Source organism: Pyxicephalus adspersus, chromosome 12 (genome assembly GCF_032062135.1).
Source record: "Pyxicephalus adspersus chromosome 12, UCB_Pads_2.0, whole genome shotgun sequence".
NCBI classification, from domain to species: domain Eukaryota; kingdom Metazoa; phylum Chordata; class Amphibia; order Anura; family Pyxicephalidae; genus Pyxicephalus; species Pyxicephalus adspersus.
The window spans coordinates 27,268,589-27,286,211 of record NC_092869.1 but is presented as its reverse complement, the minus strand read 5'-3'; the positions used below and the strand labels follow the sequence as shown (position 1 = coordinate 27,286,211).

General features: G+C 38.1%; 1 protein-coding gene across 4 annotated transcripts in view; it reads left to right on the top strand.

Moving 5' to 3' along the window:
- Positions 1 to 17,623, top strand: part of PCNX1 (pecanex 1) — a gene marked incomplete in the record, with an annotated part of 64,588 nt that overhangs the window by 8,911 nt on the left and 38,054 nt on the right. For all 4 annotated transcript variants that reach the window (XM_072428523.1, XM_072428521.1, XM_072428522.1 and 1 more), the window contains 5 exon segments: positions 9,973 to 10,181; positions 10,492 to 10,597; positions 11,283 to 11,322; positions 13,061 to 13,150; positions 15,898 to 17,565. In XM_072428523.1, coding sequence (XP_072284624.1) covers positions 9,973 to 10,181; positions 10,492 to 10,597; positions 11,283 to 11,322; positions 13,061 to 13,150; positions 15,898 to 17,565 — 2,113 coding nt within the window.

Here is a 17,623-nt window from a genome sequence, read left to right as displayed (position 1 = left end):
AATCAACCAAATTAACCTTTCATTTCTAGTAAACCTGCCCTAGTTTAGAGGCTACAGATCCAGGTGGGATCTGAGACTAATTACTATATTCCTACCATGCCAAGCTCGAGGAATCCTCTCCATAAACCTCATATCTCATTATACTTATAGACTATACACTATTTCATTAAACACAAATTATGCAGAAAAGTAAATACAGAGTATCAATAAGTCTGCAATAGACCATAAACTCAACTTTTTTTTGTTTTGAAAGTTCCCACTGTGATACCGGGCTTGGCCATACTCTGCTCATGAATGGACAATTTATGAACTCTGCTCTGCGATAGTCCTTCCACTTCCCCATTTCGCCATCTGGCCTCCTCGTCAAAATGATTGCAGTGAAATGAGTTAGTAAAGCTTGTCCATGACAAGCGGCATTGGAGGTGGCTAAATAAAACTTGCCGTTTAATTATTACTGTTTTCACACAATGGTGTCATCATTTCATTGAAAATTCACAATATTTTCTGATTGGATTTAGTAAGGAAAATTTGTGAATCTTGTATGGAAGCTCTTTTAATTGAGCCCTGTAGTGGTGTCTTAGTGCAAGATGCACCCTCATTTTGTATTGCCAGGTCAAGGCAAGATTATACAACAACCAAAAAAAAAACTGATGGGGTGCAAACTGTCCATTACTGTATTGAAATGTAAAAATGTCTTTAAATATTTGTATCTGTGCAACACAAAATCCATAGCATTGTGGTAAGTTTGATTGTGATGCAGTATTGTACAGTACATTGTGGCAGATATCTCCCATGAGCCAGACCTGAGCTTGCTGTGTGTATACCATGCATAAATAGGGACAATAAACTGTGTTTATAACATTGAAAGTTTTGTTACAGAAAACCAAACTCCTAGAATGGATTATATATAATGCAGGTACACTCTGGTGCTTCTACGGGATTTGCATTTCTATTATTATTAAAGAATAGATTTACCTGTGAAATGCCCACCTCCTAAAAGCATCCTGGAAGTACTTACCTTCATCCCCAAAGTAATGGGCTTGTTTGTAAGAATTCCATGGCTTAATTAATGATGGTGCAGCTGCTGTAGTTTTCCACCGCAAAGGTGTCTAAGGAAACTAACAATTGCTTGGGGTTACAGGTATAATGTTTTTTTTCTTACACTGCCGCATTTTTAAGGGTATAGATTTGTTATAGTAAAAAAAGTACTCGAGTTTTAATATTTAGGATTTTGCCTAATAAACTATTATGAGAATGGCTGAAAAGAGCTTATGCCATTGTCTGGTATTTGCAATCCTGTTGTAGAGAAAATAAACATACTGTGTTATGTTTTCCTATGATTAAGAGATGTCTCTTCTGAAATCTAAACCAGACCACACTGCCAGTGTATTACCTAGCACTAGCATTACATGTGGGTATTGTTTCCCAATCCCATTCATGACAGCTCATTGTTACATGCAGTCGCCAGGAAGCATTAAAAAAAAAAAAAAAAAAAATTTGTTGCTGTTTGTAAAAAATGTTTTCCTCTGAGCAAAAGCTCTCAAGTGGAATTCCACCTATATTTTATTAACACTTTAAGACACAGGATGGGAGTAAACATATTGGTCCTCCATGTGAAATGTGTTCTGGAACTATGAATCTGCACTTTTTTCCTGTTTGTAGTGAAAAGCATTTGCATGTTGGACACAGACCAAGCAAGTGGTGCCCAGACAATGCTTACAATCACTAAGACTGGAATTGATCCTTAGCTGATGTTAATAGCTAATACTGGTAGGGTGTTTGTACTTTTTCAAATTTGACCCTGGTAACAGCCAGATCTGTACTGTGAGCAAAAGTTATTTATATATGTATATAATTTTTTTTTTTTTTTACTACATTCCTATTGATATCTCTATGGGCCAGTGACTGCAACATTTTGTTGTTACTGGCCCATAATTGCTTTTTCTGTAAGGTTGAGGAGGGCTGGACTTGTGAAGCCATGCTCAACAACACAAATCAATATCCTAAACTAGGGGAAAAGTAAAAAACAAAGTATTTTTATTAAATATTTACATTAGTCGATGAGTAAAACAAACTTCCAGCAAAAGTAATGTCTGTCAACAGTAAGTACACTAAACTTGGGTTAAAAAAAAAAAAAAAAAGTCTATACTTGGTCAAAAAGGCTAAAACGAACCCCTAAAGCTTTAAAGGACTACTTGGTATTTTCCACTGTCACTGCTTTTCTGTGATAGAATATATAGGTTTGAGTTGCTGAAGTCATAATGGCAGTAAAGGTCTTAAAGAGGATGAAAACTTTATTTACTCTAGAGTAGCAAAATAGGAATTTTCAATTTTTTTCCCTAAAATTTATTTGTAAATATCAATGTAATGTTGTGATTTTCTTTGGTTAGCTTAAAGCAAAAGTTAAACCCAAAACAATTACACTTACCATCAATCTCGCAGAGCAGTCTATGCATCGGCCCGGCACAGAGGGAGTGCCGTGCACCGTCATCTTCTCTCTTCCGGGTTCTTCTTTCTGCATCTCGCCCTGTGCAGGCTCAAGATTGGGTGATGTTGATTGGGGAAAAAATTGCCCATCTCAGCGCATATGTGAGATCTGCAATTTTTTTTCCATTTATGAAACGGCTCCTTCTGCACATGCCCGAGGAGCTGCAAAGAGCCTTCCGGGATGCATGACGTACGTACCCCGAAGACTATGCGTTCCCATTAATTCTTAATCGCCAAGGGGCTCAAGAATTAAAGTGGCGGTGCTGCACCCTTTTTTCTTTTTTTTTTTTTTTTTTTTTTTTAAAGTGTTGCACTTAAAGTACAGTGCTGCATAATATGTTGGTGCTATATAACTCCTGTTTAATAATAATAATAAAAACCAAATGACATTTTTTCTTTAAATAAAAGTGTTGTCTACCCTTTTAAATAATGTAAAAATTCTGAGTTTAGGTATGCTTTAAAATAGAGCTAAACCTTTATTATTGAACTGTAAAGCGCCAACATACTGTAATATGCATCGGTGTAAATTAATTAGGTGTTGCAAATGGCAGAGGAGGAGAGGACTAAAAGAGCTAACAATCTAAGAGTTGGGGGGGAAAGTAGCATACAATAGGAGGTTGGCTAAAGAATGGTGGGTAAGTAGTGATGTGTTTAAGAGATAGGTGAGTAGACCAGTTTGAAAAGTTGGTTTTTAGGGGCTCTTGATACAGATGATTTGTGTGCAGGCAATAGGAGCAAGCTGAATAGGATGAGGAAGAGTTCCTGAGAATCAAGGCGGCCCTAGAATAGTCTTGTAGTTATGAATGAGCGAGGAAGTCATTAGATTGTCATTGGAGGGATGAAGAAAGCAGCTAGGTGTGTATTGTTGTATTGGGTCAGAAAGATAGGTGGGGCAAGAAATGTGTAGGGGTTTAAAGGCAACTTGTCTGAGGGGTGGGTGGTAGGATACCTGTTAGAAAGATGTGATGTGGGGGAGGGAAGCTTCTGTTTTATCCAGGTTGAGTTTCATAAACCTGTCAGCCATCCATGGTGACATCTGTTTATCTGTAGCGATGTGTAGGAGTTTGTGTTCGAAGGGAACCTCGAGCGTCCAACTCCTAGAATTGTCAACTGCCGGAGAGTTTGATGGCGTATCCAGCACTAGAGCAAAGTAGTAGTAGATGTTGGCTTCTGTTTAAGGGCATTTCATTTGTTTGGCCGTTGTTAGATGTTTGGGTTGCCATACACTTAAGATTTTAAGAATTTTTGGATCACTGTCCTGAAATTAGCTTTCCTCTATTGGTGTATAGTTGATTCGGCTTGGAAATTAATACCTCACATTTGGTTTGTTTATATTCACAGGAAACATGCATTTTTTTTGGGCTTAGAGATTTGCTCCAGTTAACCAGCTTTGAATGTGATTATTGTAATCCCTCTCTGCTCAGAAGGACGTTGTCTATGTAAAACTAGTGTTTGGGTATAAAGATGAATGTGCTATATGAAAATGTTTTCCAATGCTTTAGTGTAATTTCGCATTTCTGGCAAATATTTTATCATAGGAAAATGCTGATAAAGTAAATTTATACAATTGATCTATTGGTGGATTTGATCTGAGCAGCAGGACAAAGGGTTTGGTCGGTCATCACAAATTACAAAAAGCTTTGCTTTTAAAGTTTCATTAGTCCTAACATAAATTTAAGTGGAACAATAACGTCCCTTGCGAAGGTGTTGACATATTCTTTCTTCTTTTCTGTAGACTAGGGGTGTCAAAACTCTGGCCAAAGAGCCAAATCTGGCCCCCAAAGGAATCCTAAATATATGAATATAAACTGCAGCTGGCCCGCCACTGCATTGAAATTGTGCCACTATTACAATTCTGGGCATCACTCGGGTCTATATACCAGCAGGCTCTGTGCCTATGCGTGGCCCTGCATTGGACTTATACTTATGGTTTTATAGATGCGAATAATGCCGGGAATTTTAGTAGCGGAGCTATTTCAATAAAGAAGGGAGTTCCAGAGGTGGATTTAGCCCCACTTTTATTATTTTATTTAACATAGGATTTAGCCCCGCATTGGCTGCGTCTGGCATGTCCAGCACGCCCCCTGTACTTTTCCTTGCTATTCCAAGGCATGGACTTGAATGGTTGGATTTTCATGGAAGAAAATTGTTACTAATATTGTTAGCCTGTGCAAAAAGGTTACCATTGAAATTTAACTCAGAAGGCTACAAATGGAGAAAAAGGCATACCATTTTTTTTCTTGAAAAATTTTTAAAATTCTTTCTTTCCCTGTTATAGGCTTGTTCTAGATTGAATATGATGCAAAACCTCTTTGTTTCCATATGAAAAGGTTTTATATCTAATGAGAAGGAAACATTTTCTTAATTTCTAAAATAAATTTCAAGGTTGGCCTGCGACTTTGTCAAAGTTTCTAATTTTGGCCCTCTGTGCGTTTGAGTTTGAAACTCCTGTTGTAGACTATCTTTGGCCTTTTTGATTGGCCAGGCTAGGATGGCAAAACCTCCTGCTCCTGCACAGGCGTTCAGTAATTTCTAGCACGTGAATGGGAAGCCAGGATTGCCTTCTGCCTTTTCTGCAATAATGACCTTCCTGGTCGCATGACAACCGTAGATATCTAAAAGTAGATATTTAATGCCACTTTTAAGGGCAGCTGTACCTTTATGCAGTTTATGACTTGGCTTCTGGTGGTGATCACTGTTTTTGGCTGACCACTAGAGGGCAGCAAATTGGCTGCAATGTTTGCTTTTTCCCACAAACAAGCCTGTGATTTGTTGTATTGTGCATGAATGTAGATACAGAGGTCTGAGATGTCTTACACATACTCAAAATGCATGTTCTTGAAAAACTTAATGTTAAACTAAACCTTAATGCATGTAAAGATGCTTTTTGTTGGCCAACATGATGCATCCAGCTTCTTTGCTTAGTTTGCAATGGTATGCAAGTTTAATGATATGATTACTGTTTTAGAAAATATTTCAGTATATTGTATTGCTTGGTAGCAGAAAATAAAATCAAGTAGTTCCTTGCAATTAAATGTCCTTCAAAGTTTTTGGGAAATTAGTGGTTTTATTGTCATTCTTACTGCCTGAGTGTTCATCGTACAGATTTCATTGGGCGGAGATTGTATTCAAAATCAGTCCATTTTTAGAGGATGAATTATGATTTAGTTCCAGAGTATGTTAGTTACTGTTGTTTTTTTGCATGGAAAGGAAATGAGTCAGTCTTTACCAAAATGAAGTAAGTAACCAGACTAGCTTTAAGTAAGCAGTTGTTCTTCGAAATGAATGTGTGGTTTTACACAATAACTTCTGAAAGTGTAAGCCTAATACGCAGCGGTTACTTTGTGCTGGAGGATACAATCTGCTGTGTATGAGCTAGTCTTGATACATTGCCTTGCAGTATTTTTTTTTTTAACAGTGAGATCCGTGGTTAGAGAGCTGGCAGGTTCGCCCCCACACACCTTTCTTCTGTGCAGGTGGAGCATTTACTGCATTTTACTGCAAAAGCAATGAATAAACAAAGTGGAAAATCTTCATTTGTCATAGTCTCTTCCGTTGTGATTACAAATAATGTATTATGACACTGCATTATGACACTGCATATAGGTAAAAGTTGGCCATTTCAAAATACAAATAGTTAAACTCTAAAAATTACCTGAAGTGAAAGCCTAAATACCTAACCGCTTTTAATCATTGGCCCTGTAGCCTATTTGTCATTCTTTCTGTTTGTTTTTAACAAAATTAGGAAAGGTTAGAGCCTTTGTCAAGGTGGAACTGCTATATGTATACCTAAAAGGAGATTTTTGCCCTCTCTTCCTTTCTACCTAAATAGTGTTAAAACAATTACTCTTATCAGGTACAACCCAATTTTTATGTTTTGTGTAAGAACTTCTGTGCCTTCCTGTTCTGATGCCAAGTATGATGTTTATTGTATGGGTGTCACAAGACTAGAAAATTAGAATAAAATAGTAAAACAACTTCCTCGTGCACTAATAGTCATCAAAGTCTAACATTGTGTTGTCTTAAAAGTAATATTAAAGCATTTTGCTATATCTGTTTGTGAGGAACTTAACAAAAAAAAGGTTTGATCCTGTCAGAAATGCAGATCTGTCCGGTGTCCTCCACACACTACCTATTCAAGAAACTGTTTAGTATTCACTACCTGTCAATTTGTGGCTTAGGTTTGGAGAAGGAGATGGTGAGTGATGGTTAGTTTAACCATGAAAACCATGAAAACCAGGAAAACAAGCTGTATATTGCCAGCCTGTAATAGGAAATTAGAAGCTGTGCTAATTTCTTACCGATCAATAGGTATTTTTCTGTACTTTGTTTCTTTAATAGAATGAAGCATAGGCAAATCTATTGCAGGAATGTAGCACGTATTTTGCTGATGTAGTTCTGTAATAGCAACACTGTTAGGTACTTGTACCTACCTTTGCTTTAAACATCCTCTTTTTGTATGCCTTTGAGATATCTTCCTGGGCAATGTACTGTATGGAATGTGACGATAAATTGGTTATCTTGCCATACTTCTCCAACTCCACTGATCCTATTCTCAAGATTGTCTGTTCATTCTGCAATAAAGGACCTACCTGGTTGCAGATTTTGTTTTTACTTTTATAGTTTAGTTCTGCTTTAGGGGGGAAGCTATGCCACCTTTAAACACACCGCAAATATTGGATCAGGTAAATGGACAGGCCTGGCTTACACTGGCTGTGTCACCCTTAAGGTGTGTTGCTAATAGAAATAGGATCCCAAAAGCACTTATATCTAGGTAGTGTAATGCTTCTCAACCAGTGTTCTGTGGACCCCAGAGTTCCTTCGGGGGTTTTTAGGGGTTCTATAAGTAATAAGCATTTTGAGCTTCACAGGTCAGATACTACTGTTCATTTTGGCTATTTGTATGCAGTGTTCTCCAGTGTTTTTGGGTGGTTTCTGAAGAGTTGGTTTTACAATACAGGGGCTGCCACCCAGCTTAAAACAATTTTGGGTTGAACACTGTGTATGGGTGACATTCCTCCCACGGTCAGCAATGTAAGAGGCATTCTTCCTAATTGCCACCACGCTAAAATATTGGGAACTTTGGTTATCGTAATTGCAGCAGGTGTTCCTAAAGACCTGAAATTTTGAAAAGGTCCCCCCATGATTCCCAGCAACTCAACTTTTAGTTGTCTAATGGCTAATACATACTTTAATATTAGATGTACTGTATTTTTCGCACTATAAGACGAACCTAGGTTTAGAGGAGGACAGCAAGAAAAAAAATATTTTGAACTAATATTATACTATGCAGTTGAAAAAATCCTACCAATGGAGTGCTACTAAAGTGAAAAAAATAGCATTTTATGGACCGAAAAATACGGTTAATCTTTGTAAAATAATACTACTTTTGTAATAAGTGTGAAATTGTAAGATGATAATTGTGTAAAGATGACTTTGCATGGTTATTGACAGTTCTGAGCAGTACTTAATAATTTTTAGTAACCATCTTCTGGTACCTTGTTGTTAACCTTTAAAGCAGACGATAAACCTGGTTAAATTCAGTGCCGGGCCTTCATTATAGAAACAACTGAAATCAAAGGAAAGTTGTGGAACTTAGGAAGTTGTTAGGAATTTATGTTGGGTGCCCAACAGGTGGATCGGGATCCACCAGTAGATTGCTAAGGCAACGCAAGTAGAACACGTAGCCCTGCCTTTCAAAATAAACTCTACGGCGTCCAGGAGTTCACATTTTTCTATATAATACAATCTTAATATGCATTTAGAAAATGTATATTTTGCGTGAAGATAATTTTAATTCAGAATTGCATTTTTTTTTTTTTCACCTTCCTAATCCTTTGCATTTTTCCTAAATTAGGTAGAGATTTCTCTTTTTGCACTTGAGTAGCAATCTTTTCTTAACTGAACCGGTGTTTTTGAACATTGTGTAGTTTTCTTTTCTACCCTCAGGTTTTCTGAGTCATCATGACTTTTATATAATAAATGTCACTGCCGTATGAAGTGTTCTTTCCCAGTTGATTCATTTCGCTATTTGTAATTCTGTTTCCACTGACAGGAGTAAAATATTTCATGCTGGATAATTTCATTTTTTTTTTTTTTTTTTTTGTCGGAATCTTTTAATTAGGAGCGGTGTATGGCTCTGTTGTCTGTAAAACATTGGGAGTATAATAACTGATCAAATAATGTGCATAAAGTTTCCCTATTTTGCTATACTTGTAGATATATCTACTCTCATCTTTGTATTTAAAGATACCTAGATACATGAAATGGCCACCCTCTCCTGGACACCTAGTGGACAGGGGAAGTGTGGTCCTTAAGAAAAGCTGTCACTTTGAACTAATATAATATGCCAAGAGTCACCGCAAACACCTATATGTGGTCACCTTAACGAGGAACTAAACTCAAAAAATAAAAAAATAAAAAATATGCTTCTCTTTAGTCCAGCAGGGCCAGGTGTCTTGCATCTGGTCCTACGTCGTCCAGGAGCTTGTGCTCTGGGCGCCGCCATCTTTTCCTCTTCCGGGTTCTTCATCCTATGTCACCCGACCCAGGGGCGAGATAGGGTGACGTAGGATAAAAAAAAAATTGCCGCTCTCACTGCACATGCGTGAGATCTGCAAATTTTTCCATTGTGTGTAAGGAACACTCGAGAGGCTCCCGGGATATGTGAAGTAGGTATCCCGGGAGGCTTTACACCTAGGTGATCAAGAAGAATTAGGGGTGGTTCTGTACCCCCCCCCCCTTTTTATTTCATTCAAAATGGGTATTGCAGCTAAAATAAGTAAATGTGAAATTTCTGAGTTTAGGTACACGTTGTTTCCTAGCTCGCCTCTCTTCTGTTAAGTCATCAGTAGATATGACTGTCAACTGGCAGATCATACAACCAATTTTTTTTTTTTTGTCACAGCTGCCCAAAAGTACTAAGAGACCTGTGGGGACAGCACTGAATTAAAGTTTAAAAGTCTTTTAACATGACAGCCAAGCATGTTGCATTTTTAAAAGCGCCTCTTCATAACGGCCTCTCTATTCCCCCCAGACTCGTTGACTGGTCATTCTTTGGATTATTCAGATTCAAGCAATGCAAAGACACCCCTGTAATTGTTTCCCCAGCATTTTGTTTTTTTTTAATAGGTTCAATAGTGTTATTTTTTATCTGAAGCACAATGGTTGTCTGTAAATTCTTAGGTGATTCAGACGGGGTTTGTGGTGTTCCTCCTTATAATGGAAAAGTTGGACATCAATTAACTCTCCGGTGATTAATTCCTGTAGAAGTTCCTAAACTCTACTGTCTGCCAAAGCATAGCTTTTGCCCAATAGTTCAATTAGGGAAATGAAAAGTTCTAACCCGTTGTAGTGACACGCTTTCCTAACAGACATAGATAGGTAGCCAATCTTGAATTGTGCTTTTTGTCTTAACCTTTTTGCTATATTTGTTAGATATTTGGCTCAAATGTAACGTGATTGCTTTTAATCTTCTCCCCTTAGGCACTTCCCACCTCTCTGGTGATAGTAGCTGTGTACTGCCCAGTGGTAGCAGCAGTTTTCATTGTTTTAAAGCTCGTGAACTACCGATTACACAGGGCTCTGGACGAAGGAGAAATTGTGGAAAGGAGTGCCAGTGAGTTGACTGAGAGGGTGGCAAAGGCAGAACGCAGTGACAGCTCAGCCAGACGAGAGGATAGCAATGGACCGGGGTAAGAAGGACGCCATTATTCAGAATACCTTACCAGATAACCGTGTAAATTATATTTTTGCATTCTGTCTTTAATTTAAAGATTTGCATTTTGTTACATGTACCACTATCAAGTTTGTTCATTTTCCTTTCATCTCTACCAATAACGGACAGCCCCTCCAATGTAAGCAAACAGATGTAAAAGTTTTTTTGATCCTAACTCTTCCCATTTTTCAATCCAAAACCTAAAAAATAAAATAAATACCGATGTTACTTTATTTTGTTTTGTTCTTTCTTGTTACTTGTATAGTAATGTTACTTTTCTCTGGTAGTGATCCGGGTGGAGGGATTGAAATGGCAGAGTTTGTAAGAGAAGCTACTCCCCCTGTTGGATGCAGTTCACGCAATTCCTATTCTGGTTTGGACCCAAGTAATCAGGTATAAACATTCTGGGGAAAAAAGAAAAAACTTTTGGCATTTAATAAAAAATAATTAGTTTATCAGAGTCATTGGTTAAGTTACTAGAATTGGTATTATAATATAATAGTGCCTGTTTAATGTTTTTGGCTTCTTTATAACACTATTGTGCATAATTAATGATGTTCCCAAATCCTATTCCAATTTTAACTACATGTAATTATATATGCACTTGCAATTGTGCTGTTTATATGTTTGTAAACTGGCAGGGTTTGCTTTTTAATGATAAAAGGGGGGAGGACCAGGTCATATATCTATGATGACAAAAAAAAGTCTGTAAGCTCCACCAGCTTCTTGGATTTATGAAAGCAAATACATTTAAGGTAGTGTCATAGCAAGGACAGTTTTCTATTTTTTTCTTTGTGACAGTGAGTTGGTAATAAGATTTTTATTTTTGAGGTTTCACACACTATAGGTATATACACAGCATTGGTTTCATTCATTTTATAGTAAGAGCTTGTTCACACAGGTGAGAGGAACAGCTCAGAAACCCCAACATTTATGCCTATTAATGAACAAGTGTTTGGCGTAGACTGGTTGTCTTCTGCACGTTATCAACCTCATTCTTAACCGCACCAGAAGTTGTTTTTTTTTTTGTTTTTTTTTTTGTACAATTAAAAATGTTTTTTTTTATTACCCTTCGTAGGTTGGAATGTCTAGATATGGAGCTGCGTCAACAAGTAAAGGTATGAATACATTCTAATCATCAAGATGCTTTAAGTGTTCATGTTCTTATAGATCATTTAAATTAATCTTGATGTATAAATGGTAAATTAATACATGTAACAAATGTGCCAACGTTCGGAGTGCTGTGCTTAGATTTACACTAAAGTACACCTTTTGGAGTGGTTTTCTGGATTTTAACACCAATATAGATACCTTTGTTTCCACTACTTAAATTAGTTCCAGAGCAGAGGAAAAAGTATACCAGTTATGAATATGAAAGTCTATTAGGAAATTGATTTATATTTTACTTACTTACAAGTCTGCATATCTTTTACTCAACTGAGTGGTGTACAATGTATTCTTAAACTTTAAAATACATATTTGAAAGGTCTTACTCATGGCCTTTCTTAAATCTTTAGAGGTAAACTGGGAAAATTGCTAAATACAGATGCATGTTTTATTCTAATGCAGTTAAGTATTATTTTCAGGGCTTGTCTGTCTCTCCCTTAAGTCTCTGACTGGGCAGTTAAGTAAGCAAGATCAAACTGCGCCTTAAAGTCTAACTCTGGGCTAGTCAAACCTACCTGTAATATCCCACTGCATATTCAAAATTAATTTCTCCTTTGCATGGAGTGATCCTGTCAGAATCAGCATTACAATCCAGTTCTCAGCAGCACTTATGATTTTTTTTCTTGGTTATCTTGGCAACAGAAATTTTTTTTTTTTCTTTATCAAGTTGATTGATAAAATTAATATGTACGCAATTCATTTTTTACCTCCAAAAAAGTCTTATTCTTACAAGGGCAATTCTTTTGTCTTCCTATTCTCATGAAGGCTGCACTATTTTAGGCAATACTGTCAAATTTGTGTAGTAGTAGCCTTTGTTTCTTGTCTGGGTTTACAGATGTCTCGCATAACTTGGCTCCCTTGCTGCAATACCTTGATTCCAATTCCACAGCAAACCTATCTTTCACTTTATCTGTTTGTCTGTTGGAAAATCTTGTCCGAGAATAGTTAGCAGAAAGTGCCTGCAGTTTCTGCGAGGATGGGCGTCGTATGCTCTAAAATAAAAATGAGAGGCTTTCACTCTATACAGAGATCACTTTCTGATGCATCCCAGAGGGATCAGCATTCAATATTCTGATGCCTACTTCTAGGCCGCACTTTTTTATACAGTGGACATGGGTTGTAGCTTTTATTGGCAGTATTTTGCCTGCCAGCACTTAATTAGGATTTTTCAGTATTAGAAAATGTGAAACCACTTGCCCTTTCTTGAAAAAATTTTAATAGCTTGTTCCAGCTTTAAAAGTCTGTGGTAATATATTTTTTTAACTTGTCAGTGTTAATTGCGCTCAAATAAAATAAATCACTACTGGGAAACCACAGAGGCTGGCATTGCTGATTTTCCTAAAAGGTAATGTGTCATACCTGGGTTTCTAGGACCCTGACCTGGAACAGAAGAATTAGAGGTAATTTTTTTGTGCTTGCTGCAAGTCAGAGTTTAGTGTGTTAAATGAGGAGACCATCGGTCATGCTTCATTTAATACCTTAACCTTCTGCAGTTTTATGTGGTGACCATGTTAAGTGTAGGCAAAGGTGCCATCTTAAATACAGCACATTTTTAATTGAAGTCTCTTTACCCTTCCTGAACACTTTTAATATTTGTGTTGGCTGTTATGTGGTTATCTTGAGTACTAAGGGTTGGTGTAGTATACGTTGACATGGGTCACATTAGTGTGACACTTCTTGTCTTTGCAGGGGATACTGATGCTGCAAAGACCTCAGATGATATCAGTCTGAGCCTTGGCCAGAGCTATAGTTTGTGCAAAGAAGGAAGTGAAGACCAAGGTAAAATAGAATGCTCTTGTGTTCCTTGACTGTTGCTGGGTTGCTTGCTGCATGTTAAATTGATCATTACAAGGTCATAAATCAGTCTTTGAGTAAGCAGTGTTTGTCTTCCATGCCTGCTTTGTTGCTTGGCTAAAAAATCTTTTTGATGCTTTTATCACCACTAAAGCATAATCTTCATGAAAATACCAGCATGGCTTCAGCAGTTGCTTAGGGCTTTATTGCTTCTATCTAACGGACTTGTCCAGCATAGACTGCATAGCATATATTGTAATTCAATCAGTTTTTGTTTTGTAAGAATTTTTTTTCAATAATTTCACATCAAAAATTGCAACAACAAACTCTTGGCTGACTTTTCTGTTGCTGTAGCAGAACATGAGTAACCTTATTCCTCAAGACCTTCAAAAAAAACCTTGGAGGATTTAATCCACCAGTGTTTAACCTTAAGTGAAGTTTTGACCTGACTTAATGATCTTGGTGGAGTCATTGACTTTTCCTGGCCTAGAGTTTGAGCTGTTTAATCAGTTCTGCCATGCCAAAGAACACAGATGGTATCTGTGTGCTATAATATATACATATATACATATGTTTATATTCACACACACACACTGTACTTAACAGGCATGTTCTTGGGGTGTGTGTATATATGTATGTGTGTGTGTATATGTATGTATATATGTATATGTATGTATATATATATATATATATATATATATATATATATATTATCATCATCAGTGATGTTGGTTTTATTTTTCCTCTACTCAGCTGGCACCTATTAACCACCTGGGCATTACACTGATGTCTAGATTTCTGTACCAAAAGCGGTACACTGTTTTTCATTATATATATATATATATATTGTATAAGGATTTCTTTGTATTGGACTCAATACAGCTTTTTTTGTATTGAGTTCAATGCAAAGGAACTCAATACAAAATTTTAAATTTCCCGCCCTCACCGACGCATGCAGCGACATCACCGGGAAACCCCGGTGATCCTCACTGCACTCGCTGGATGAAGAAAGAAGACAGACATCTCCGGAGGAGCTGCGGGAAGAAGGTGAGTATTTTTTTTTTTTTTTTGTTCAATCGACGTTGGACAGAACAGATCATCGCAGCGGGGACCAGGTAAGTGATTGGGATTTAGACCGTGAGAAAAGTTCGGATTAATCGATTTTTGGAAAAAAGCGATAAACCCGAACCCAGGTCGGGTTTACCAGCTGGGTGGTTAAGGTTTTTATGTTCTTGTTGTTTTTCTTTATCATGTTTAGTTTGTCTGTTTAACATTCTACTCCCTGCAAAATTTAAATAGCATTGGTTAACAGGTTGCTTCAGTTACATTGATAGCCCAATGTTCTCCCCAGCCCTTTTTAGCTGGACGCACCACCCAGCATTTTTCAGTAACCACCCAGCTGTATTTGGGTGGTTTCTAAAAAGTGGGTCACAATAGAGGGGCTGCCTCCCATTTTAAAGAAAAAAAAAATTCTAGGCAAAGTACTGTAACCCCTTTATCTGCCCTTGGATGCAGTCCATGTATACCATCTTTTGTTAGGCTGGACATAATCTATGCACTATTTTGAATAATTAGCCTAAAACATTAAATATTTCTGTTGGATACAATAGTAAATTCCATCATAATTCAGATCAAGTATCTTACAGAGTGGATTGTGCAGTAAATACTTGTAGTTGATGGCAAAGATTGGCTTAAATCCAAATAGTTCGTTTAAATCCAAAATAATTGTAATCTGGAGGAAATTGCTTAGTTTATACCTAGCAATTAGGGTATTTACAGCTTTGTGAGTAACACTCTGTGAGTGTGTTGATACCTTGCTGCCTAATACTTTTTACTGAATCAATCAACTTTGAAAACTGCAATTTATATGGGATGGGAGCACAGAGCCTTCTGAGATTGGTACGTCTCGCATCCCAGGAGGCTCCTGGCTGCTCCTTCTACACATGCCTCATATTGGAAATGTCAGAAGGGACATTTTCATACATTGAGGTTCAAAAATGCCGATCTAACGCATGAGCAGTGAGATTGGCACCCCCCCTTTACAGCAGGCTAAGTCACTCAGTCTCCCGCCTGTGAAATGAGTGATCGAATGATGTAGCCAGGAGGAAGAAGTCGACAGAAAAAGATGGTGGCACCGGACGCTTCCTCCTTGCCAGGACATTTAGCAGGGTGGCGTGGTACCCAAATGAGGACATCTCCGATTGGATCAAGGGATCGGAGGAACTAAAGGTGTGTTTTTTTTGTTTCTGTTTTTTTCAGTTTAGTCCTGCTTGAAGTGAAGGTCTAAACTTCTCCTTGATGGATGAGAAGCATGCAATTCTTAAGTAATTGAATTATAGAGGTATCTACCAATTTTATCAATATGCTCAATGATAGTTTTTTGTTTTTTTTTATTAGAGAAAAAAACTGTTGAAGGAACCCAGTGCTGTTCTATATAGGCCAGTAAGTAGTGAACCTGACAGATTAGGGATTTACTGTAATATTTTCATGTTAGTTTTTCGAAGTAATTTGAGTGCTTGGAAAGAATGATAGTCTCTCAGGGTAAAGTACTTTTACTGTGGCAAGTGATCTGGAAGACCAAATCTGAATTTGTTGTCAGCCGATCCATATATCCATATATAGAATATTACAGCTCTGTCATGGTTTAAAAAAATGTTCTGATCTGCCTCACAGTATGCAGTATTCTAGTTTTGGTTTCCTTTGTATTCTAATACGTAATATTTCTCCTGCAGAGTTAACTGTGGATCAGAAGCTTTTTCGTCTGGTCTCCAATGACTCCTTTGTCTCCATTCAGCCTTCAATATCCTCTGGAGGCAAGGACCTAAATAGGGACTTCAGTGACAAAGGCTCAATTGCAACACACAGCCACCATCATCATGTTGATCTGTCACTCTCTAATGCCTGTGATACAGAACTGGCTTCCCTTGTTCCATTGCATTCGCATTCATACAGGAAAGACCATAGACCAAGAGGTGTCCCAAGGACTTCAAGCTCTGCTGTTGCTTTTCCAGACACTTCCCTCAATGATTTTCAACTCTATCAACAAAGGCGCGGGCTGGATCCTGTTAGTGAACTTGAAGCTTCCAAACCACATTCTGGGTCCAAAGATTCTCTCGTAGATAATGCTTGTGCTTCAGGGATTTTTCAATTAGACTGTCTCAAAAGCAAAGGTTCCCAGCAGCTTTCACGGACCAGTAGCATAAAACATATGAAGTCTGACAAAAGCATGGATAGCCTAAGGAGCCTTAGCACAAGGAGTAGTGGATCAACAGAAAGCTACTGTAGTGGGACAGACCGGGACACAAATAGCACCGTTAGCAGCTACAAAAGTGAGCAGACAAGTTCAACTCATGTGGAGAGCATTTTATCTGAACATGAGGAGACAACTGCTTTAAAGAGAGGCCTTTGTAGTGACCCAGAGGAGGAGCATAGTTCAGCTACTGATAAAAGGACTAGTAGTGTGAGGACTGCTGTAGAAAGAAATTCAGCTCAGGAAGCCAAGGATGCCAACACATCTGACGATGTGCAGAGTCCAAGGGGTCTTAGCTCATCGGCATCTGAAGAAGCAAACAAGAACCCCCATGCAAATGAACTAACTGCGCAAGCTGACTGGATGCCTGGGAAGCTCACAGTTACTCACGATGATCCAACTGAGAAACCAGTAATTTTAGTAGATTTAAGACCCTTTAAGGAAACTGGTATTAAACATCGGGATAATGATGTGCGACCCAAATCGTCCAGTTTAATACACAGGACATCCTCTTCTCATAAATCATGTAGGAGACGGACAGGTAAAAAACGAGCCAGCAGCTTTGATGCCAGTAGACACAAAGAATACGTCTCCTTTCAAGGCATAGCTGATACCAAACCTCACAGCACTGGTTTTTGTCATGATGAGGACTCTAGTGACCAAAGCGACTTGAGCAGGACCTCAAGTGTGCAGTCAGCTCACCGTTTTAGCAGTGATAGCTCTTCCAGCACTACTTCGCATTCATGTCAGTCCCCGGAGGCCAGATACACTGCTCTAAGGACAAAATATCACATCAAAGACAAAGGGGCTGAGTCTCGTAGAACCCACTTCAGTTGTGAAGGAACTAGCAAAAAACGATCCAACCGCAGGACTACCAGCACAAGTGGTACCAAAAGCCGTGCCAGGGTATTAAGCCTGGACAGTGGCACTGTAGTTAGCTTGGGTGATCCCAATAGACTTGCAGCCCCTGAAAGTATCAAACCTTTAACCACTTCAAAATCAGATCTAGAGGCCAAAGAGGGGGAAGTTCTAGATCAGCAGTCTTTGCTAGGACGGGCATCGCAATTAGAATCTGTAACACGTTCAAGAAATAGTTTGCCCAGCCAGGTTACGTTTCAAGATGTAGAAGAGAGAGAATCTGCTGTTGGAGGTAGGCGGGACTCTTTTGTAAACTTTTTAGTAATTTGGTATATAAATCTTTTTTTTTT